Source organism: Salvelinus fontinalis, chromosome 31 (genome assembly GCF_029448725.1).
Source record: "Salvelinus fontinalis isolate EN_2023a chromosome 31, ASM2944872v1, whole genome shotgun sequence".
In the NCBI taxonomy this organism is placed as follows: Eukaryota; Metazoa; Chordata; class Actinopteri; order Salmoniformes; family Salmonidae; genus Salvelinus; species Salvelinus fontinalis.
The window spans coordinates 3,226,425-3,251,344 of record NC_074695.1 but is presented as its reverse complement, the minus strand read 5'-3'; the positions used below and the strand labels follow the sequence as shown (position 1 = coordinate 3,251,344).

At 49.5% G+C, this 24,920-nt stretch overlaps 2 protein-coding genes across 2 annotated transcripts; one reads left to right on the top strand and one right to left on the bottom strand.

The window, feature by feature from the left end:
* Window positions 1–9,722: 9,722 nt before the first annotated feature.
* Window positions 9,723–12,076, bottom strand: cfap126 (cilia and flagella associated protein 126). Its single transcript, XM_055891116.1, has 5 exons — window positions 11,694–12,076; window positions 11,536–11,598; window positions 11,253–11,330; window positions 10,927–11,139; window positions 9,723–10,139 (listed from the first exon to the last, which is right to left on the bottom strand). The coding sequence occupies exons 1-5, from the start codon at window positions 11,718–11,720 to the stop codon at window positions 9,990–9,992; spliced, it is 531 nt and encodes a 176-aa protein (XP_055747091.1). The 5' UTR covers window positions 11,721–12,076; the 3' UTR covers window positions 9,723–9,989.
* Window positions 12,077–13,075: 999 nt separating this feature from the next.
* ccnq (cyclin Q) lies at window positions 13,076–23,226 on the top strand. Its single transcript, XM_055891113.1, has 5 exons — window positions 13,076–13,488; window positions 13,715–13,898; window positions 19,366–19,498; window positions 21,716–21,934; window positions 23,108–23,226. Exons 1-5 carry the CDS (start codon window positions 13,332–13,334, stop codon window positions 23,195–23,197), a joined length of 783 nt encoding a protein of 260 aa, XP_055747088.1. The 5' UTR covers window positions 13,076–13,331; the 3' UTR covers window positions 23,198–23,226.
* The last annotated feature ends 1,694 nt before the right edge of the window (window positions 23,227–24,920 follow it).

Sequence of the window (24,920 nt, the reverse complement as noted above, 5' to 3'; positions counted from 1 at the left end):
CCTATTGGACAGACTGGTTCCCAGGCTATAGGTCAACCTATTGGACAGACTGGTTCCCAGGCTATAGGGGGTTTCCTATTGGACAGACTGGTTCCCAGGCTATAGGTCAACCTATTGGACAGACTGGTTCCCAGGCTATAGGGGGTTTCCTATTGGACAGACTGGTTCCCAGGCTATATGGGGTTTCCTATTGGACAGACTGGTTCCCAGGCTATAGGTCAACCTATTGGACAGACTGGTTCCCAGGCTATAGGTCAACCTATTGGACAGACTGGTTCCCAGGCTATAGGTCAACCTATTGGACAGACTGGTTCCCAGGCTATAGGTCAACCTATTGGACAGACTGGTTCCCAGGCTATAGGTCAACCTATTGGACAGACTGGTTCCCAGGCTATACGTCAACCTATTGGACAGACTGGTTCCCAGGCTATACGTCAACCTATTGGACAGACTGGTTCCCAGGCTATAGGGGGTTTCCTATTGGACAGACTGGTTCCCAGGCTATATGGGGTTTCCTATTGGACAGACTGGTTCCCAGGCTATAGGTCAACCTATTGGACAGACTGGTTCCCAGACTATAGGTCAACCTATTGGACAGACTGGTTCCCAGGCTATAGGTCAACCTATTGGACAGACTGGTTCCCAGACTATAGGTCAACCTATTGGACAGACTGGTTCCCAGGCTATAGGACAACCTATTGGACAGACTGGTTCCCAGGCTATAGGGGGTTTCCTATTGGACAGACTGGTTCCCAGGCTATACGTCAACCTATTGGACAGACTGGTTCCCAGGCTATAGGGGGTTTCCTATTGGACAGACTGGTTCCCAGGCTATAGGTCAACCTATTGGACAGACTGGTTCCCAGGCTATAGGGGGTTTCCTATTGGACAGACTGGTTCCCAGGCTATAGGTCAACCTATTGGACAGACTGGTTCCCAGGCTATAGGTCAACCTATTGGACAGACTGGTTCCCAGGCTATAGGGGGTTTCCTATTGGACAGACTGGTTCCCAGGCTATAGGTCAACCTATTGGACAGACTGGTTCCCAGGCTATAGGGGGTTTCCTATTGGACAGACTGGTTCCCAGGCTATAGGTCAGCCTATTGGACAGACTGGTTTCAGGCTATAGGGCAGCCTATTGGACAGACTGGTTCCCAGGCTATAGGGGGTTTCCTATTGGACAGACTGGTTCCCAGGCTATAGGGGGTTTCCTATTGGACAGACTGGTTCCCAGGCTATAGGTCAACCTATTGGACAGACTGGTTCCCAGGCTATAGGTCAACCTATTGGACAGACTGGTTCCCAGGCTATAGGTCAACCTATTGGACAGACTGGTTCCCAGGCTATAGGGGGTTTCCTATTGGACAGACTGGTTCCCAGGCTATAGGTCAACCTATTGGACAGACTGGTTCCCAGGCTATAGGGGGTTTCCTATTGGACAGACTGGTTCCCAGGCTATAGGGGGTTTTCTATTGGACATACTAGTTCCCAGGCTATAGTGCAGCCTATTGGACAGACTGGTTCCCAGGCTATAGGGGGTTTCCTATTGGACAGACTGGTTCCCAGGCTATAGGGGGTTTCCTATTGGACAGACTGGTTCCCAGGCTATAGGTCAACCTATTGGACAGACTGGTTCCCAGGCTATAGGTCAACCTATTGGACAGACTGGTTCCCGGGCTATAGGTCAACCTATTGGACAGACTGGTTCCCAGGCTATAGGTCAACCTATTGGACAGACTGGTTCCCAGGCTATAGGTCAACCTATTGTACAGACTGGTTCCCAGGCTATAGGGGGTTTCCTATTGGACAGACTGGTTCCCAGGCTATAGGTCAACCTATTGGACATACTGGTTCCCAGACTATAGGTCAGCCTATTGGACAGACTGGTTCCCAGGCTATAGGTCAACCTATTGGACAGACTGGTTCCCAGGCTATAGGTCAACCTATTGGACAGACTGGTTCCCAGGCTATAGGGGGTTTCCTATTGGACATACTAGTTCCCAGGCTATAAGGCAGCCTATTGGACAGACTGGTTCCCAGGCTATAGGGGGTTTCATATTGGACAGACTGGTTCCCAGGCTATAGGTCAGCCTATTGGACAGACTGGTTCCCAGGCTATAGGTCAGCCTATTGGACAGACTGGTTCCCAGGCTATAGGGGGTTTCCTATTGGACAGACTGGTTCCCAGGCTATAGGTCAGCCTATTGGACAGACTGGTTCCCAGGCTATAGGGGGTTTCCTATTGGACAGACTGGTTCCCAGGCTATAGGGGGTTTCCTATTGGACAGGCTGGTTCCCAGGCTATAGGTCAGCCTATTGGACAGACTGGTTCCCAGGCTATAGGGAGTTTCCTATTGGACAGACTGGTTCCCAGGCTATAGGTCAGCCTATTGGACAGACTGGTTCCCAGGCTATAGGTCAACCTATTGGACAGACTGGTTCCCAGACTATAGGCCAACCTATTGGACAGACTGGTTCCCAGGCTATAGGTCAACCTATTGGACAGACTGGTTCCCAGGCTATAGGTCAGCCTATTGGACAGACTGGTTCCCAGGCTATAGGGGGTTTCCTATTGGACAGACTGGTTCCCAGGCTATAGGTCAACCTATTGGACAGACTGGTTCCCAGAATATAGGTCAACCTATTGGACAGACTGGTTCCCAGGCTATAGGTCAACCTATTGGACAGACTGGTTCCCAGGCTATAGGGGGTTTCCTATTGGACAGACTGGTTCCCAGGCTATAGGTCAACCTATTGGACAGACTGGTTCCCAGGCTATAGGGGGTTTCCTATTGGACAGACTGGTTCCCAGGCTGTAGGGGGTTTCCTATTGGACAGACTGGTTCCCAGGCTATAGGTCAACCTATTGGACAGACTGGTTCCCAGGCTATAGGGGGTTTCCTATTGGACAGACTGGTTCCCAGGCTATAGGTCAACCTATTGGACAGACTGGTTCCCAGGCTATAGGGGGTTTCCTATTGGACAGACTGGTTCCCAGGCTATAGAGGGTTTCCTATTGGACAGACTGGTTCCCAGGCTAAAGGTCAACCTATTGGACAGACTGGTTCCCAGGCTATAGGTCAACCTATTGGACAGACTGGTTCCCAGGCTATAGGTCAACCTATTGGACAGACTGGTTCCCGGGCTATAGGTCAACCTATTGGACAGACTGGTTCCCAGGCTATAGGTCAACCTATTGGACTGACTGGTTCCCAGGCTATAGGTCAACCTATTGGACAGACTGGTTCCCAGGCTATAGGTCAACCTATTGGACAGACTGGTTCCCAGGCTATAGGTCAACCTATTGGACAGACTGGTTCCCAGGCTATAGGGGGTTTCCTATTGGACAGACTGGTTCCCAGGCTATAGAGGGTTTCCTATTGGACAGACTGGTTCCCAGGCTAAAGGTCAACCTATTGGACAGACTGGTTCCCAGGCTATAGGGGGTTTCCTATTGGACAGACTGGTTCCCAGGCTGTAGGGGGTTTCCTATTGGACAGACTGGTTCCCAGGCTATAGGTCAACCTATTGGACAGACTGGTTCCCAGGCTATAGGTCAACCTATTGGACAGACTGGTTCCCGGGCTATAGGTCAACCTATTGGACAGACTGGTTCCCAGGCTATAGGTCAACCTATTGGACTGACTGGTTCCCAGGCTATAGGTCAACCTATTGGACAGACTGGTTCCCAGGCTATAGGTCAACCTATTGGACAGACTGGTTCCCAGGCTATAGGTCAACCTATTGGACAGACTGGTTCCCAGGCTATAGGGGGTTTCCTATTGGACAGACTGGTTCCCAGGCTATAGAGGGTTTCCTATTGGACAGACTGGTTCCCAGGCTAAAGGTCAACCTATTGGACAGACTGGTTCCCAGGTTATAGGTCAACCTATTGGACAGACTGGTTCCCAGGCTATAGGTCAACCTATTGGACAGACTGGTTCCCAGGCTATAGGTCAACCTATTGGACAGACTGGTTCCCAGGCTATAGGTCAACCTATTGGACAGACTGGTTCCCAGGCTGTAGGTCAACCTATTGGACAGACTGGTTCCCAGGCTATAGGTCAACCTATTGGACAGACTGGTTCCCAGGCTATAGGGGGTTTCCTATTGGACAGACTGGTTCCCAGGCTATAGGTCAACCTATTGGACAGACTGGTTCCCAGGCTATAGGGGGTTTCCTATTGGACAGACTGGTTCCCAGGCTATAGGTCAACCTATTGGACAGACTGGTTCCCAGACTATAGGGGGTTTCCTATTGGACAGACTGGTTCCCAGGCTATAGGTCAGCCTATTGGACAGACTGGTTCCCAGGCTATAGGGAGTTTCCTATTGGACAGACTGGTTCCCAGGCTATAGGTCAGCCTATTGGACAGACTGGTTCCCAGGCTATAGGTCAACCTATTGGACAGACTGGTTCCCAGACTATAGGTCACCCTATTGGACAGACTGGTTCCCAGGCTATAGGTCAACCTATTGGACAGACTGGTTCCCAGGCTATAGGTCAGCCTATTGGACAGACTGGTTCCCAGGCTATAGGGGGTTTCCTATTGGACAGACTGGTTCCCAGGCTATAGGTCAACCTATTGGACAGACTGGTTCCCAGGCTATAGGGGGTTTCCTATTGGACAGACTGGTTCCCAGGCTATAGGGGGTTTCCTATTGGACATACTAGTTCCCAGGCTATAGGGCAGCCTATTGGACAGACTGGTTCCCAGGCTATAGGGGGTTTCCTATTGGACAGACTGGTTCTCAGGCTATAGGGGGTTTCCTATTGGACAGACTGGTTCCCAGGCTATAGGTCAACCTATTGGACAGACTGGTTCCCAGGCTATAGGTCAACCTATTGGACAGACTGGTTCCCAGGCTATAGGTCAACCTATTGGACAGACTGGTTTCCAGGCTATAGGTCAACCTATTGGACAGACTGGTTCCCAGGCTATAGGGGGTTTCCTATTGGACAGACTGGTTCCCAGGCTATAGGTCAACCTATTGGACAGACTGGTTCCCAGACTATAGGTCAGCCTATTGGACAGACTGGTTCCCAGGCTATAGGTCAACCTTTTGGACAGACTGGTTCCCAGGCTATAGGTCAACCTATTGGACAGACTGGTTCCCAGGCTATAGGGGGTTTCCTATTGGACATACTAGTTCCCAGGCTATAAGGCAGCCTATTGGACAGACTGGTTCCCAGGCTATAGGGGGTTTCATATTGGACAGACTGGTTCCCAGGCTATAGGTCAACCTATTGGACAGACTGGTTCCCAGGCTATAGGGGGTTTCCTATTGGACAGACTGGTTCCCAGGCTATAGGGGGTTTCCTATTGGACAGACTGGTTCCCAGGCTATAGGTCAGCCTATTGGACAGACTGGTTCCCAGGCTATAGGGAGTTTCCTATTGGACAGACTGGTTCCCAGGCTATAGGTCAGCCTATTGGACAGACTGGTTCCCAGGCTATAGGTCAACCTATTGGACAGACTGGTTCCCAGGCTATAGGTCAACCTATTGGACAGACTGGTTCCCAGGCTATAGGGGGTTTCCTATTGGACAGACTGGTTCCCAGGCTATAGGGGGTTTCCTATTGGACAGACTGGTTCCCAGGCTATAGGTCAACCTATTGGACAGACTGGTTCCCAGGCTATAGGGGGTTTCCTATTGGACAGACTGGTTCCCAGGCTATAGGTCAGCCTATTGGACAGACTGGTTCCCAGGCTATAGGTCAACCTATTGGACAGACTGGTTCCCAGGCTATAGGTCAACCTATTGGACAGACTGGTTCCCAGACTATAGGGGGTTTCCTATTGGACAGACTGGTTCCCAGGCTATAGGGGGTTTCCTATTGGACAGACTGGTTCCCAGGCTATAGGTCAGCCTATTGGACAGACTGGTTCCCAGGCTATAGGGAGTTTCCTATTGGACAGACTGGTTCCCAGGCTATAGGTCAGCCTATTGGACAGACTGGTTCCCAGGCTATAGGTCAACCTATTGGACAGACTGGTTCCCAGGCTATAGGTCAACCTATTGGACAGACTGGTTCCCAGACTATAGGGGGTTTCCTATTGGACAGACTGGTTCCCAGGCTATAGGGGGTTTCCTATTGGACAGACTGGTTCCCAGGCTATAGGTCAGCCTATTGGACAGACTGGTTCCCAGGCTATAGGGAGTTTCCTATTGGACAGACTGGTTCCCAGGCTATAGGTCAGCCTATTGGACAGACTGGTTCCCAGGCTATAGGTCAACCTATTGGACAGACTGGTTCCCAGGCTATAGGTCAACCTATTGGACAGACTGGTTCCCAGACTATAGGGGGTTTCCTATTGGACAGACTGGTTCCCAGGCTATAGGGGGTTTCCTATTGGACAGACTGGTTCCCAGGCTATAGGTCAGCCTATTGGACAGACTGGTTCCCAGGCTATAGGGAGTTTCCTATTGGACAGACTGGTTCCCAGGCTATAGGTCAGCCTATTGGACAGACTGGTTCCCAGGCTATAGGTCAACCTATTGGACAGACTGGTTCCCAGACTATAGGTCACCCTATTGGACAGACTGGTTCCCAGGCTATAGGTCAACCTATTGGACAGACTGGTTCCCAGGCTATAGGTCAGCCTATTGGACAGACTGGTTCCCAGGCTATAGGGGGTTTCCTATTGGACAGACTGGTTCCCAGGCTATAGGTCAACCTATTGGACAGACTGGTTCCCAGGCTATAGGGGGTTTCCTATTGGACAGACTGGTTCCCAGGCTATAGGGGGTTTCCTATTGGACATACTAGTTCCCAGGCTATAGGGCAGCCTATTGGACAGACTGGTTCCCAGGCTATAGGGGGTTTCCTATTGGACAGACTGGTTCTCAGGCTATAGGGGGTTTCCTATTGGACAGACTGGTTCCCAGGCTATAGGTCAACCTATTGGACAGACTGGTTCCCAGGCTATAGGTCAACCTATTGGACAGACTGGTTCCCAGGCTATAGGTCAACCTATTGGACAGACTGGTTCCCAGGCTATAGGTCAACCTATTGGACAGACTGGTTCCCAGGCTATAGGGGGTTTCCTATTGGACAGACTAGTTCCCAGGCTATAGGGCAGCCTATTGGACAGACTGGTTCCCAGGCTATAGGTCAACCTATTGGACAGACTGGTTCCCAGGCTATAGGTCAACCTATTGGACAGACTGGTTCCCAGGCTATAGGTCAACCTATTGGACAGACTGGTTCCCAGGCTATAGGTCAACCTATTGGACAGACTGGTTCCCAGGCTATAGGTCAGCCTATTGGACATACTAGTTCCCAGGCTATAGGTCAACCTATGGGACAGACTGGTTCCCAGGCTATAGGTCAACCTATTGGACAGACTGGTTCCCAGGCTATAGGTCAACCTATTGGACAGACTGGTTCCCAGGCTATAGGTCAACCTATTGGACAGACTGGTTCCCAGGCTATAGGGGGTTTCCTATTGGACAGACTGGTTCCCAGGCTATAGGTCAACCTATTGGACAGACTGGTTCCCAGACTATAGGTCAGCCTATTGGACAGACTGGTTCCCAGGCTATAGGTCAACCTATTGGACAGACTGGTTCCCAGGCTATAGGTCAACCTATTGGACAGACTGGTTCCCAGGCTATAGGAGGTTTCCTATTGGACATACTAGTTCCCAGGCTATAAGGCAGCCTATTGGACAGACTGGTTCCCAGGCTATAGGGGGTTTCATATTGGACAGACTGGTTCCCAGGCTATAGGTCAGCCTATTGGACAGACTGGTTCCCAGGCTATAGGTCAGCCTATTGGACAGACTGGTTCCCAGGCTATAGGTCAACCTATTGGACAGACTGGTTCCCAGGCTATAGGTCAGCCTATTGGACAGACTGGTTCCCAGGCTATAGGTCAACCTATTGGACAGACTGGTTCCCAGGCTATAGGTCAACCTATTGGACAGACTGGTTCCCAGGCTATAGGGGGTTTCCTATTGGACAGACTGGTTCCCAGGCTATAGGTCAGCCTATTGGACAGACTGGTTCCCAGGCTATAGGGGGTTTCCTATTGGACAGACTGGTTCCCAGGCTATAGGTCAACCTATTGGACAGACTGGTTCCCAGGCTATAGGGGGTTTCCTATTGGACAGACTGGTTCCCAGGCTATAGGGGGTTTCCTATTGGACAGACTGGTTCCCAGGCTATAGGTCAGCCTATTGGACAGACTGGTTCCCAGGCTATAGGGAGTTTCCTATTGGACAGACTGGTTCCCAGGCTATAGGTCAGCCTATTGGACAGACTGGTTCCCAGGCTATAGGTCAACCTATTGGACAGACTGGTTCCCAGACTATAGGTCAACCTATTGGACAGACTGGTTCCCAGGCTATAGGTCAACCTATTGGACAGACTGGTTCCCAGGCTATAGGTCAGCCTATTGGACAGACTGGTTCCCAGGCTATAGGGGGTTTCCTATTGGACAGACTGGTTCCCAGGCTATAGGTCAACCTATTGGACAGACTGGTTCCCAGGCTATAGGTCAGCCTATTGGACAGACTGGTTCCCAGGCTATAGGGGGTTTCCTATTGGACAGACTGGTTCCCAGGCGATAGGTCAACCTATTGGACAGACTGGTTCCCAGGCTATATGGGGTTTCCTATTGGACAGACTGGTTCCCAGGCTATAGGTCAGCCTATTGGACAGACTGGTTCCCAGGCTATAGGTCAACCTATTGGACAGACTGGTTCCCAGGCTATAGGTCAGCCTATTGGACAGACTGATGCTGATATGTTGTGATGATGCTGATATGTTGTGATGATGCTGATATATTGTGATGATGCTGATATGTTGTGATGATGCTGATATGTTGTGATGATGCTGATATGTTGTGATGATGCTGATATGTTGTGATGATGCTGATATGTTGTGATGATGCTGATATGTTGTGATGATGCTGATATGTTGTGATGATGCTGATATGTTGTGATGATGCTGATATGTTGTGATGATGCTGATATGTTGTGATGATGCTGATATGTTGAGTTTATGCTGATATGTTGTGATGATGCTGATATGTTGAGTTTATGCTGATATGCATAACAATGTGAGTCCAAAAATGTATTGTATGCTGCTGCATGAATGATGTAATATGCCAGGGAGATATTTATACTGTAGCTAAGAAAGTCATACTATGTGTATTTTGTGCAATAAGCTGTTAGTAGCCCATGTGACTCACCCTAATAATGTGGTCTATTTTCCCCTCTTAATTTCATCTGCTGTTCTGACTTGGTGGTGCACATGTAGCCTATAGCCTGTTTTGGAGAAATGTCTTTGAATATTGTAAGAGCTTCCATTGTCTGCTTATATGCCCCCTTTATTTATCCTACGGTTCTGACTTGGTGTACAGGGAGATCACTGTAAGAACGGCCCATGTTCTGAATTCTGTTGCTGTACATTTCAAAAGTGCTGAACAAATAGTTATATTGACTACGTCCATCCTAGCTCGCTCATTAATGTCTTAATTGAAATTACGGATTGCCTCATCCGCTCGTCATCCCCTTATGCCATAGTTTGCACATCTCAATTATCAGTAGAAACAACATTTTTTAAAGCAAGTCAGCCACAAGTCAGCTATGTTTTTTCTAAAGGCAGTAAATGAGGCTGAATGAAATGTTTCGCTGATAAACAGGTGTAGCAGTGGTAAGGTGTTTCACTGTTTTCCTCCAACACAACCGATCCTGACACACGCACAGGAAATGGTTTTACAGAGTTTTAATGTTGTATGATTCTGTTAGTGTACATCAGTAAACTAAAAGCCCTCAGGACATCAGGAAACTAAATATATTCTGGGTGTGAGACTGCTCGAGAGAAAGATGGAGAGAGAGAGAGGAGAGAGAAAGAGAGATAGGGAGGTAGATATGTTTACTTGTCAACCTGTTGTGTGATTCTCTTGGGCAGCTCAAGAGGGTTCTCTCTCTCCCTGGCTAACTGTTCTCTCTCCAGCCGAGGTGTTCCCTCTAGTGGCTACTCTCTCCTCTTGCTGTGTGTCAGGGTGGGAGACTGCTCTCTCTCTCTCTCTGAGGCTTGAGTCAAAGGTCTCTCCCCACGACCTGATTGTCCGGTGACTGGTCTTTCTCCTGTGACTGGTCTCTCTGAAGTTGGGGCATTGCAGGTCTGTATGTGGAACAAAGAGAATGAGGGAGAAGAAAAGAGAAGAGATGAGAGGAGACAGAAGAGTAGGTGAGAGCATAAAGGAAAAGAGAGGAGAGGATAGGGGAGAGGAGGAGAGAGGATAGGGGAGAAAAGAGGAGAGGAGATCATTAAGGAGAAGAGGAGCATAAAAGAGAAGAGAGGAGAACATAAAGGAGAGGAGAGAGGATAAATGAGAAGAGAGGATAAAGGAGGGGAGAGGATAAAGGAGAAGACTGGAGAGGATAAAGGAGAAGAGAGGAGAGGATAAAGGAGAGGAGAAGATAAAGGAGAAGAGGATAAAGGAGAAGAGAGGAGAGGATAAAGGAGAGGAGAAGATAAAGGAGAAGAGGATAAAGGAGAAGAGAGGAGAGGATAAAGGAGAGGAGAAGATAAAGGAGAAGAGGATAAAGGAGAAGAGAGGAGAGGATAAAGGAGAGGAGAGGATAAAGGAGAAGAGAGGATAAAGGAGAAGAGATGAGAGGATAAAGGAGAAGAGAGGATAAAGGAGAGGAGAGGATAAAAGAGAAGAGAGGAGAGGATAAAGGAGAAGAGAGGATAAAGGAGAAGAGTGGAGAGGATAAAGGAGAAGAGATGAGAGGATAAAGGAGAGGAGAGGATAAAGGAGAAGAGAGGATAAAGGAGAAGAGAGGAGAGGATAAAGGAGAGGAGAGGATAAAGGAGAAGAGAGGAGGAGAAGATAAAGGAGAAGAGAGGAGAGAAGAGCATAAAGGAGAAGAGAGGAGAGATGAGAGGAGAGAGTGTGTCTAACCTGATCCTCTTCCGTCTGACCGTCTGGGGCTGGTGTGGTGGTGGTTTTGGCAGCCCTGTGTGTGTGGATGTCCAGTCCGGAGTGTGAGTGTGTGTATGTGTGTGTGAGACGCTGTCTGCCCTCCTCAGAGCGAGCCGTGGGGTTGATGGAGGCAGGAGGGAGACGAGCAGGCAGCTCCCATGTCCCCTTAAAATCTGGCCACGCACTGCCGCGCTACACGCACACACACACACATAATTAAGCACAGACAGACATCCATAAGCACATAAATATACATGCATGTACAGGTCTCAGTGTGTGTGTGTGTATGTGTGTTGTTCACTAACCTTAGCCTTCACTCCTGGTAGGAGATGTCCACGGTCACTGGCGATGAAGATGGTGTGACCCTCTGCCGCTGAGGGCCTCTACACACACACACACACACACACACACACACACACACACACACACACACACACACACACACACACACACACACACACACACACACACACACACACAGTCGATTTCAACTAAGTTCAACTCATGGAGAGAAAGTAACACTATTTGCATATTTGTCTTGCACAATTCACAAACAACACTTAACGTTGGCTAGGTACTGTAAGTTACCTCTTTGAAATGCTTTGGCACGGTCCAATTTTGCAGTTTCTTCGCGTTGAAAGCATTTTCATACTAAAACACACAACAGCACATGTTTACTGCTCTACACAATAACAAAAAAATAAACAAAAAGTGTGTTTTTATTTAATGAATTTGGTCATTTTTACCTGATTAGCCGAGTAACCCGACGACATGCCTAGCGGCTAGCGACTCTTGTTTGTTGTTGACGGGTTGCATAGCAACAACGGAGTATTGCAGGAAGTCGTCGCCCCGGTCTGTTTTAGACTTCTCTAGTTTACACCGGAGCTCTTCTGTCACAAGTTGAGCTGTTACATACCCATAACATCAACACCAGTACGGTTCCACGACATCTGCTACAGACACAGAAATATGACTGTGCTATTCGGGTAACAGAATGTAAGTGTTTGTTGTTTAGAGCCACTGCTGAGCCAAACGGAATGGCGCCAGCCCTACCGGTAGAGGGACATCGAGCTGGCCAGACCTGCAGCGGCACCACAACAACAACACCGTGTTGTTTATTACCGTTCTCCAAGCAGCAGGATATTATGCTATTAGGATCGCGGATTTTTTTCACTTTACAATAAGAGTCTCCGCTGCAAAGACTGGGAATATAGATTTTTTTTTTTTGCACTTTAGTGCAGCACAACTGTTTTTCACAGCGTTGCAATCCTCTTTGAAAAATACATGGTAATTTCTTGTAGGGTCTCTACTAACCAATTATGGTTGTTTTGGAGGGGGACTCTGTCTCATGGCCTGCTGCTGGCTTTTCACTCCACCGCCACTATAACCTCCAATACAATACACTGCAATAGACTGTACATGGAATACACATTGGGTTGTAGACAGAAAACTGCTGGGTATGTACGACACACTCCCTCTCCAAAACGACACATATTTGCTTAGTAGAGACCCTTCTGAGTATTTCCCACCCACCTTAGCTGAGACCGGTAGAAAAATGTTCTCTCTACAAGCCAATATGTTTCCATGTACAGTCTATTACAGTGTATTGCATAGGAGACTATGGCGGGCTGGGGAACAAAGTGCTGCTGGGTATGTATGTCCAATAGGGCGGCGCACAATGGGCCCAGCGTCATCCGAGTTAGGGGAGGGTTTGGCCGGGGTAGACCTGTCATTGTAAATTTAGAATTTGTTCTTAACTGACTTGCCTAGTTAAATAAATGTAAAAAAAGAAAGTAATGACACAGTCCCCCTTCAAAACGAACCATATTTGGTTAGTAAAGACCCTACTGAATATTCTACACCCCACCGGTAGAAACGTCTCTACAGCCCAGTATTCTCAATATACCAGTGTATTCTTATATCAACCATATTTTCATTTGTTTTCATAAATTATTCATCTTTCCTTTTCTTGTTGGCACAATAAAAGTAGAAGTGGCCACTGATTAAAATTCAATATATTTTGGATAAATTATCCACATTGCAATATTTCGAAATTTGGGCTTTTAGTTTGGAGGTTTCTTCATTAACATACACAAGTGACGTCCTCGTTTTTGCTGCTGGCATAACTGTAGCACGTTTCAATTCGGTCTTTGATATTATTGTGTGCGGAAGTGAGAGACTAGCCAGCGTGTTGGTAGCCCAGATAATAATTTCAATTGGCTATGATTAGCCCCGATTAGTAGCAGACAAGCTGGAAAGAAACCAGATAAACTAGTTAATGCGTCTTGTTAACTACTATAGTCAATGTTAGTGTAACATTCTCCATTCTGTACAGGGCAAAGAACTGTTTAGCTAATAGCTAACGTTAGCTAGCTATTCTAGAGATGGCCAGGTTCATTACACCCGGTTCCATGGAGGCCGTCTCGCGGCTGGACGGTACACCGGGGGGGAAGAGGGGTGCTCCAGCCTTGGACACTGATACGGACTCCTCACGGGAGATTAAAACCCACTTCCGTGTGTGTCGGTTCATCATGGAAACGGGTACAGTACCGAAACAGAACTCCAACCCATATTCACTATGGGGGGGTCAGTCTCACCCTGCCTGGGCCGGTGTGGGTGCAGACTTTTGCTCCAGACAAGTGCTAACATATCTGAGTATATCATCATTTTAAATATGGCCTTTATTAGTAGAATAAGGTGTCGAGGCTTGGCCGGTGAAAAAGCCTCTACCACCCTGACCCTTAACACTGTCTCCCCGTCTCGCTAGGTGTGAAGTTGGGCATGCGTTCGGTGCCCGTGGCGACAGCGTGTGTGTTGTACCACCGGTTCTTCCAGTGTGTCAGTGTGACGGTGTATGAGCCCTACCTGGTGGCAATGAGCTGCATCTACCTGGCAGGCAAGGTGGAGGAGCAACACCTCCGCACCCGTGACATCATCAACGTGTGTCACAGGTAGGCAGGGCTGTGTTTTTATATATATATATATATACACACACACACCACCTTTCAAACGTTTGGGGTCACTTAGAAATGTCCTTGTTTTTAAAAGATAAGCAAAAAAATGGTCCATTAAAATAACATCAAATTGATCAGAAATAAGGTGTAGACTTTGTTAATGTCGTAAATGACTATTGTAGCTGGAAACGGCAGATTTTTTTATTTAACTAGGCAAGTCAGTTAAGAACAAATTCTTATTTACAATGATGGCCTAGGAACAGTGGGTTAACTGCCTTGTTCAGGGGCAGAATGACAGATTTTTACCTTGTCAGCTCAGGGATTCAATCTAGCAACCTTTCGGTTACTAGTCCAACGCTCTAACCACGAGGCTACCTGTCTCCTCTAACCACTAGGCTACCTGCCTCCTCTAACCACTAGGCTACCTGCCTCCTCTAACCACGAGGCTACCTGCCTCCTCTAACCACTAGGCTACCTGCCTCCTCTAACCACGAGGCTACCTGCCTCCTCTAACCACTAGGCTACCTGCCTCCTCTAACCACGAGGCTACCTGCCTCCTCTAACCACGAGGCTACCTGCCTCCTCTAACCACGAGGCTACCTGCCTCCTCTAACCACGAGGCTACCTGCCTCCTCTAACCACGAGGCTACCTGCCACCTCTAACCACGAGGCTACCTGCCTCCTCTAACCACGAGGCTACCTGCCTCCTCTAACCACGAGGCTACCTGCCTCCTCTAACCACGAGGCTACCTGCCTCCTCTAACCACGAGGCTACCTGCCTCCTCTAACCACGAGGCTACCTGCCTCCTCTAACCACGAGGCTACCTGCCTCCTCTAACCACGAGGCTACCTGCCTCCTCTAACCACGAGGCTACCTGTCTCCTCTAACCACGAGGCTACCTGCCTCCTCTAACCACGAGGCTACCTGCCTCCTCTAACCACGAGGCTACCTGCCTCCTCTAACCACGAGGCTACCTGCCTCCTCTAACCACGAGGCTACCTGCCTCCTCTAACCACGAGGCTACCTGCCTCCTCTAACCACGAGGCTACCCGCCTCCTCTAACCACGAGGCTACCCGCCTCCTCTAACCACGAGGCTACCCGCCTCCTCTAACCACGAGGCTACCCGCCTCCTCTAACCACGAGGCTACCCGCCTCCTCTAACCACGAGGCTACCCGCCTCCTCTAACCACGAGGCTACCCGCCTCCTCTAACCACGAGGCTACCCGCCTCCTCTAACCACGAGGCTACCCGCCTCCTCTAACCACGAGGCTACCCGCCTCCTCTAACCACGAGGCTACCCGCCTCCTCTAACCACGAGGCTACCCGCCTCCTCTAACCACGAGGCTACCCGCCTCCTCTAACCACGAGGCTACCCGCCTCCTCTAACCACGAGGCTACCCGCCTCCTCTAACCACGAGGCTACCCGCCTCCTCTAACCACGAGGCTACCCGCCTCCTCTAACCACGAGGCTACCTGCCCCCCTCCTCTAACCACGAGGCTACCTGCCCCCCTCCTCTAACCACGAGGCTACCTGCCCCCCTCCTCTAACCACGAGGCTACCTGCCCCCCTCCTCTAACCACGAGGCTACCTGCCCCCCTCCTCTAACCACGAGGCTACCTGCCCCCCTCCTCTAACCACTAGGCTACCTGCCCCCCTCCTCTAACCACTAGGCTACCTGCCCCCCTCCTCTAACCACTAGGCTACCTGCCCCCCTCCTCTAACCACTAGGCTACCTGCCCCCCTCCTCTAACCACTAGGCTACCTGCCCCCCTCCTCTAACCACGAGGCTACCTGCCCCCCTCCTCTAACCACGAGGCTACCTGCCTCCCTCCTCTAACCACGAGGCTACCTGCCTCCCTCCTCTAACCACGAGGCTACCTGCCTCCCTCCTCTAACCACGAGGCTACCTGCCTCCTCTAACCACGAGGCTACCTGCCTCCTCTAACCACGAGGCTACCTGCCTCCTCTAACCACGAGGCTACCTGCCTCCTCTAACCACTAGGCTACCTGCCTCCTCTAACCACTAGGCTACCTGCCTCCTCTAACCACTAGGCTACCTGCCTCCTCTAACCACTAGGCTACCTGCCTCCTCTAACCACGAGGCTACCTGCCTCCTCTAACCACTAGGCTACCTGCCTCCTCTAACCACTAGGGTACCTGTCCCTCTAACCACTAGGCTACCTGCCTCCTCTAACCACGAGGCTACCTGCCTCCTCTAACCACTAGTCTACCTGCCTCCTCTAACCACGAGTCTACCTGCCTCCTCTAACCACGAGTCTACCTGCCTCCTCTAACCACGAGGCTACCTGCCTCCTCTAACCACGAGGCTACCTGCCTCCTCTAACCACGAGGCTACCTGCCTCCTCTAACCACTAGGCTACCTGCCTCCTCTAACCACTAGGCTACCTGCCTCCTCTAACCACTAGGCTACCTGCCTCCTCTAACCACTAGGCTACCTGCCTCCTCTAACCACTAGGCTACCTGCCTCCTCTAACCACTAGGCTACCTGCCTCCTCTAACCACGAGGCTACCTGCCTCCTCTAACCACGAGGCTACCTGCCTCCTCTAACCACGAGGCTACCTGCCTCCTCTAACCACGAGGCTACCTGCCTCCTCTAACCACGAGGCTACCTGTCTCCTCTAACCACGAGGCTACCTGCCTCCTCTAACCACGAGGCTACCTGCCTCCTCTAACCACGAGGCTACCTGCCTCCTCTAACCACGAGGCTACCTGCCTCCTCTAACCACGAGGCTACCTGCCTCCTCTAACCACGAGGCTACCTGCCTCCTCTAACCACTAGGCTACCTGCCTCCTCTAACCACGAGGCTACCTGCCTCCTCTAACCACGAGGCTACCTGCCTCCTCTAACCACGAGGCTACCTGCCTCCTCTAACCACGAGGCTACCTGCCTCCTCTAACCACGAGGCTACCTGCCTCCTCTAACCACGAGGCTACCTGCCTCCTCTAACCACTAGGCTACCTGCCTCCCTCCTCTAACCACTAGGCTACCTGCCTCCCTCCTCTAACCACTAGCCTACCTGCCTCCCCCCTCTAACCACTAGGCTACCTGCTGGTTACTAGTCCAATGCTCTAACCACTAGGCTACCTGCCTCCCTCCTCTAACCACTAGGCTACCTGCCTCCTCTAACCACTAGGCTACCTGCCTCCTCTAACCACGAGGCTACCTCCCTCCTCTAACCACTAGGCTACCTGCCTCCTCTAACCACTAGGCTACCTGCCTCCTCTAACCACGAGGCTACCTGCCTCCTCTAACCACTAGGCTACCTGCCTCCTCTAACCACTAGGCTACCTGCCTCCTCTAACCACTAGGCTACCTGCCTCCTCTAACCACTAGGCTACCTGCCTCCCTCCTCTAACCACTAGGCTACCTGCCTCCTCTAACCACGAGGCTACCTGCCTCCTCTAACCACTAGGCTACCTGCCCCCCCCCCCCCCCTCCTCTAACCACTAGGCTACCTGCCACCCCCCCTCCTCTTCCCACGAGGCTACCTGCCTCCTCTAACCACGAGGCTACCTGCCTCCTCTAACCACGAGGCTACCTGCCTCCTCTAACCACGAGGCTACCTGCCTCCTCTAACCACTAGGCTACCTCCCTCCTCTAACCACGAGGCTACCTGCCTCCTCTAACCACGAGGCTACCTGCCTCCTCTAACCACGAGGCTACCTGCCTCCTCTAACCACGAGGCTACCTGCCTCCTCTAACCACGAGGCTACCTGTCTCCTCTAACCACGAGGCTACCTGTCTCCTCTAACCACGAGGCTACCTGTCTCCTCTAACCACGAGGCTACCTGCCTCCTCTAACCACGAGGCTACCTGCCTCCTCTAACCACGAGGCTACCTGCCTCCTCTAACCACGAGGCTACCTGTCTCCTCTAACCACGAGGCTACCTGCCTCCTCTAACCACGAGGCTACCTGCCTCCTCTAACCACTAGGCTACCTGTCTCCTCTAACCACGAGGCTACCTGCCTCCTCTAACCACGAGGCTACCTGCCTCCTCTAACCACGAGGCTACCTGCCTCCTCTAACCACGAGGCTACCTGCCTCCTCTAACCACTAGGCTACCTGCCTCCTCTAACCACGAGGCTACCTGCCTCCTCTAACCACGAGGCTACCTGCCTCCTCTAACCACGAGGCTACCTGCCTCCTCTAACCACGAGGCTACCTGCCTCCTCTAACCACTAGGCTACCTGCCTCCTCTAACCACTAGGCTACCTGCCTCCTCTAACCACTAGGCTACCTGCCTCCCTCCTCTAACCACTAGGCTACCTGCCTCCCTCCTCTAACCACTAGGCTACCTGCCTCCTCTAACCACTAGGCTACCTGCCTCTTCTAACCACTAGGCTACCTGCCTCCCTCCTCTAACCACTAGTCTACCTGCCTCCTCTAACCACTAGGCTACCTGCCTCCTCTAACCACTAGGCTACCTGCCTCCTCTAACCACTAGGCTACCTGCCTCCTCTAACCACTAGGCTACCTGCCTCCTCTAACCACTAGGCTACCTGCCTCCTCTAACCACTAGGCTACCTGCCTCCTCTAACCACTAGGCTACCTACCTCCTCTAACCACTAGGCTACCTGCCTCCTCTAACCACTAGGCTACCTGCCTCCTCTAACCACTAGGCTACCTGCCTCCTCTAACCACGAGGCTACCTGCCTCCTCTAACCACGAGGCTACCTGCCTCCTCTAACCACGAGGCTACCTGCCTCCTCTAACCACGAGGCTACCTGCCTCCTCTAACCACGAGGCTACCTGCCTCCTCTAACCACGAGGCTACCTGCCTCCTCTAACCACGAGGCTACCTGCCTCCTCTAACCACTAGGCTACCTGCCTCCTCTAACCACTAGGGTACCTGTCCCTCTAACCACTAGGCTACCTGCCTCCTCTAACCACGAGGCTACCTGCCTCCTCTAACCACGAGGCTACCTGCCTCCTCTAACCACTAGGCTACCTGCCTCCCTCCTCTAACCACTAGGCTACCTGCCTCCCTCCTCTAACCACTAGGCTACCTGTCTCCTCTAACCACTAGGCTACCTGTCTCCTCTAACCACTAGGCTACCTGCCTCCTCTAACCACGAGGCTACCTGCCTCCTCTAACCACGAGGCTACCTGCCTCCTCTAACCACGAGGCTACTTGCCGCACCAAGATGCGTATGCCGATGAACTTTAACTGTTTTCCTCTTACTCTACATAACCCTGATTTATATTGTCCCTCTCTCCTTATCCCCCCCACCACCACTCTCTCTCTCCATCTCTGTCCTCTCTCCTTATCCCCCCCCACCACCACTCTCTCCCTCCATCTCTGTCCTCTCTCCTTATCCCCCCCCACCACCACTCTCTCCCTCCATCTCTGTCCTCTCTCCTTATCCCCCCCCCACCACTCTCTCTCTCCATCTCTGTCCTCTCTCCTTATCCCCCCCACGACTCTCTCTCTCTCCAGGTATTTCCACAGTAGTAGTGAACCTCTGAACTGTGATGGTGAGTTCTGGGACCTCAGGGACAGTGTGGTGCAGTGTGAACTCCTGGTCCTCAGACAACTCAACTTCCATGTCTCCTTCCAGCACCCACACAAGGTCCGTACTGACTCCTGACCTCTAACCCCTGACTCTTGACCTCTAACCCCTGACTCTTGACCTCTAACCCCTGACTCCTGACCTCTAACCCCTGACTCCTGACCTCTAACCCCTGACCTCTAACCCCTGACTCCTGACCTCTGACTCCTGACCTCTAACCCCTGACTCCTGACCTCTAACCCCTGACCTCTAACCCCTGACTCCTGACCTCTAACCCCTGACTCCTGAACTATTTAGATTTTTTTCTTTCTCTGAGCTCAATGTGTAGTTTCTCTAGAGATAAATCCGATCCAGACTGAACTGTGTGATGTAGTAGGGAGTTGTAGTTTCTCTAGAGATAAATCAGATCCAGCCTGAACTGTGATGTTGTAGGGAGTTGTAGTTTCTCTAGAGATAAATCAGATCCAGTCTGAACTGTGTGATGTAGTAGGGAGTTGTAGTTTCTCTAGAGATAAATCAGATCCAGCCTGAACTGTGTGATGTAGTAGGGAGTTGTAGTTTCTCTAGAGATAAATCAGATCCAGCCTGAACTGTGTGATGTAGTAGGGAGTTGTAGTTTCTCTAGAGATAAATCAGATCCAGCCTGAACTGTGATGTAGTAGGGAGTTGTAGTTTCTCGAGGCATAAATCAGATCCAGCCTGAACTGTGTGATGATGTAGTTTCCAACAGGACAGTATTCTACATAGATTAGTGCAGAAAATGTGGTACTTAACTACAATGACCATAATCCATTGCACACAGTGCATTCGGAATGTATTCAGACCCTTTAAGTTTCTCCACATTTTGTTACAACCTTATTCTAAAGTTGATTAGTTTGTTTTCCCCCTCATCAATCTACACACAATACCCCATAATGACATCCCGATACCCGATAATGACATCACAATACCCCATAATGACATCACAATACCCCATAATGACATCACAATACCCCATAATGACATCACAATACCCCATAATGACATCACAATACCCCATAATGACATCACAATACCCCATAATGACATCACAATACCCCATAATGACATCCCGATACCCGATAATGACATCACAATACCCCATAATGACATCACAATACCCCATAATGACATCACAATACCCCACAGGGACATCACAATACCCCATAATGACATCACAATACCCCATAATGACATCACAATACCCCACAGGGACATCACAATACCCCATAATGACATCCCGATACCCGATAATGACATCACAATACCCCATAATGACATCACAATACCCCATAATGACATCACAATACCCCATAATGACATCACAATACCCCATAATGACATCACAATACCCCATAATGACATCACAATACCCCACAGGGACATCACAATACCCCATAAGGACATCACAATACCCCATAAGGACGTCATGGAGGAGTGGAAGAGGACTCCAGTGGCAACCTGTGAAGCTCTGGTGAACTCCATGCCCAAGAGGGTTAAGGCAGTGCTGCAAAATGATGGTGGCCACACAAAATATTGACACTTTGGGCCCAATTTGGACATTTTCACTTAGAGGTGTACTCACTTTTGTTGCCAGCGGTTTAGACATTAATGGCTGTGTGTTGAGTTATTTTGAGGGGACAGCAAATGTACAAATATACAAGCTGTACACTCACTACTTTACATTGTAGCAAAGTGTCATTTCTTCAGTGTTGTCACATGAAAAGATATAGTCAAATATTTACAAAATGTGAGGGGTGTACTCACTTTTGTGATATACTGTATGTCCCCCAAAAGGCTAGGGCTGGCTCTGACTGCATGACGGGCCCCCAAAAGGCTAGGGCTGGCTCTGACTGCATGACGGGCCCCCAAAAGGCTAGGGCTGGCTCTGACTGCATGACGGGCCCCCAAAAGGCTAGGGCTGGCTCTGACTGCATGACGGGGCCCCAAAAGGCTAGGGCTGGCTCTGACTGCATGACGGGGCCCCAAAAGGCTAGGGCTGGCTCTGACTGCATGACGGGGCCCCAAAAGGCTAGGGCTGGCTCTGACTGCATGACGGGGCCCCAAAAGGCTAGGGATGGCTCTGACTGCATGTGTGGGTATGGATGTGGGTACGCAGTCCCACAAGCCACTGCTGCACTTCATGAGTTCAGATTTTTGCAGCCCTCTGACCCCTCGGACAGTCAGGTCATACCTGGTCTGAGTTTCTAACGTGTGTGTGTGTGTGTGTGTGTGTGTGTGTGTGTGTTCGTTGTGTAGTATCTCCTCCACTACCTCCTGTCGGTGAAGTCGTTAGTGAATCGTCACGCCTGGTCCAGAACTCCAGTCGCCGAGACCACCTGGGCGTTGCTTAGAGACTGTTACCATGGCACCATGTGTGTGCGCTATGCTCCCCAACACATCGCCATAGCAACGCTGTACCTGGCACTACTCAGCTACGGGGTGGAGGTTCCTGTCGGGGAGAGAGAGTGGTGGCAGGTAGGGGTGTGTGTGTGTGTGTGAGCATGTGATAGTATGGGTGTGTGTGATAGTATGTGTGTGTGTGTGTAAGCATGTGATAGTATGTGTGTGTGTGATAGTGTGTGTGATAGTATGTGTGTGTGTGATAGTGTGTGTGATAGTGTGTGTGATAGTATGTGTGTGTGTGATAGTGTGTGTGATAGTGTGTGTGATAGTGTGTGTGTGTGTGATAGTGTGTGTGATAGTATGTGTGTGTGTGATAGTGTGTGTGTGTGATAGTGTGTGTGTGTGTGATAGTGTGTGTGATAGTATGTGTGTGTGTGATAGTGTGTGTGATAGTATGTGTGTGTGTGATAGTGTGTGTGATAGTATGTGTGTGTGTGATAGTGTGTGTGATAGTGTGTGTGATAGTATGTGTGTGTGTGATAGTGTGTGTGATAGTGTGTGTGTGATAGTGTGTGTGTGTGATAGTGTGTGTGATAGTGTGTGTGTGTGTGATAGTGTGTGTGATAGTATGTGTGTGTGTGATAGTGTGTGTGATAGTGTGTGTGATAGTGTGTGTGATAGTATGTGTGTGTGTGATAGTATGTGTGTGTGTGATAGTGTGTGTGTGATAGTGTGATAGTGTGTGTGATAGTGTGTGTGTGTGATAGTGTGTGTGTGATAGTATGTGTGTGTGTGATAGTGTGTGTGTGATAGTATGTGTGTGTGATAGTGTGTGTGATAGTGTGTGTGATAGTATGTGTGTGTGTGATAGTGTGTGTGATAGTGTGTGTGTGATAGTGTGTGTGTGTGTGATAGTATGTGTGTCTGTGTGATAGTGTGTGTGATAGTGTGTGTGATAGTATGTGTGTGTGTGATAGTGTGTGTGATAGTGTGTGTGTGATAGTATGTGTGTGTGTGATAGTGTGTGTGTGTGTGTGATAGTATGTGTGTGTGTGATAGTGTGTGTGATAGTGTGTGTGTGATAGTATGTGTGTGTGTGATAGTGTGTGTGTGTGTGTGTGATAGTATGTGTGATAGTGTGTGTGTGATAGTGTGTGTGTGTGATAGTGTGTGTGTGATAGTATGTGTGTGGGTGTGTGTGATAGTGTGTGTGTGTGTGTGATAGTGTGTGTGTGATAGTATGTGTGTGGGTGTGTGTGATAGTGTGTGTGTGTGTGTATTGAGCCCTTCTCTCTGTGTCTCTAGGTGCTGTGTGAAGACATCACTAAGGAACACATTGATGCCATCATCTCTGACCTGCTACATCTCTACGACATGGAGGCCAAATGTACCTGAGGGAGGGGGGGGCCGTGTGTGTGAGGGAGGGAGGGGGGGGACTGTGTGTGTGTGTGTGTACTACCTTCTGTACTCTGAAGAACTGAACTGTTTTTCAACTGTTCATCTTTTTGATAATAAATATTAAATTAAGAGTTAGTAGGAACTCCACTCACCAGATTGTCTAGGTCTTAGTTGGACACGGATTAAAGGGAATTAACCAGCAGACACACAACCCTCCACAAATTGACTTTGATACCCATGATACCCATGGTCTATGATACCCATGGTCTATGATACCCATGGTCTATGATACCCATGATACCCATGGTCTATGATGTTTGAATCCAAATAAAACAGAAACAACAAGGAGCTCTCTCTCCTGTCCTCCTCTCTTTCTCTCTCCTGTCCTCCTCTCTTTCTCTCTCCTGTCCTCCTCTCTTTCTCTCTCCTGTCCTCCTCTCTTTCTCTCTCCTGTCCTCCTCTCTTTCTCTCTCCTGTCCTCCTCTCTTTCTCTCTCCTGTCTTACCTGTGACGTCCGATGATCAGTGGTGTAGCAGGTGAGGGAGCGCAAAAAAATAAATTACCTCGTAATTAACTTAATTAAAGTTGGTACCGAGAGATGCAGCCAATTGAATAGCCTATAATTTAGAATATACATCAAATGCATCCTCCAATTGGTCTATTTTTAAAACCCTCAAACACCAAGTTGGGCATGTCTAATTTAAAAATAGGCCGTCATCCCTGTCCACCGTGAATGATAGGCAAATTCTTCACGTTTAACGTCCAAACTGCATCTCCATGCCAATGATTTTGGTTGATCAGTTTCATGGGAATATGCATTTAGATCTTAAATGATTGTTTCATGAGCGAATGAAAGCAGATGGTGTTAACAAACTATTAGCCTTTGTATTTTGTTTCGATCAAAGCGGATATCCTGCCTAGTGGCTCGTTTTGTTGACGTTTGGCGCATGATTAAAAAGGAATGTGACTATTCCGCTTCAACTAACCGTCCTAAAATGTCATTAGAAATGAGCTGTTTTTGGTGTAAGAGTAACGGTATAGGCCTGTTATACTATGCTATTATATTCAGTTCTTTCATGGTGTTAAAGAAGTTGAACCAACTTGTGGTGCTGAAGGACTGCTCTGCCATTCGGCCAGTTCAGGAACAGACAATAGTTTGCACAGTAGCGTGCTTGGGGCCTGGGCCTTCAGTGAGGTCCTACACAGTCCCACCCGAATGAATCCACCTCTTATTACAGAAACGCAGTATAACCAGGCGTTGCGTCACTTTGAAATTGACATTTTTATTCAGAGAATTGCAGGGGAAGAGTACAATACAGTACAGTTCAACTAATAGGCAAGAACATAGTCGAGTGCAACAGAGTTATATTAATATTCTTCTTCTATCCATTTCTGGTCCACAAACTTTGAGCTTTAAGTCCCCCAAAAAATAAATACAGTGTGTTCACTAAACAGCGCATTGTCGCACCCAAAGCAGTTTCACCGTGATGATAAAGACACATTTATGGATTTCACTGAAAATAAAAGAAAGAAAACAAATAATTTGCAACATAGGCTATTTGCCATTTTATTTTGTTAATATATAGGGTATTTAATATTAACGAAATAAAATGCGAAACATACATACACATTTAATAAAAAATAACATGCATTGTATGCCTACTCACCAAAGACTGATTATTTGAACACAAAATCCTTCCTCCTTTCTTTCCTCAAGAAG

What these genes read in the sequence shown, in the direction of transcription:
- ccnq (XM_055891113.1), top strand. Translation starts at nt 13,332, where the DNA reads ATGGCCAGGTTCATTACACCCGGTTCCATGGAGGCCGTCTCGCGGCTG. An exon ending in ATCATCAACGTGTGTCACAG is followed by an intron (nt 13,899 to 19,365) that starts GTAGGCAGGGCT and finishes CTCTCTCTCCAG; the next exon opens with GTATTTCCACAGTAGTAGTG. An exon ending in GGGAGAGAGAGTGGTGGCAG is followed by an intron (nt 21,935 to 23,107) that starts GTAGGGGTGTGT and finishes CTGTGTCTCTAG; the next exon opens with GTGCTGTGTGAAGACATCAC.
- cfap126 (XM_055891116.1), bottom strand. Translation starts at nt 11,720, where the DNA reads ATGTCGTCGGGTTACTCGGCTAATCAG. An exon ending in TGCCAAAGCATTTCAAAGAG is followed by an intron (nt 11,331 to 11,535) that starts GTAACTTACAGT and finishes GTGTGTGTGTAG; the next exon opens with AGGCCCTCAGCGGCAGAGGG. An exon ending in GTCAGACGGAAGAGGATCAG is followed by an intron (nt 10,140 to 10,926) that starts GTTAGACACACT and finishes TTCCACATACAG; the next exon opens with ACCTGCAATGCCCCAACTTC.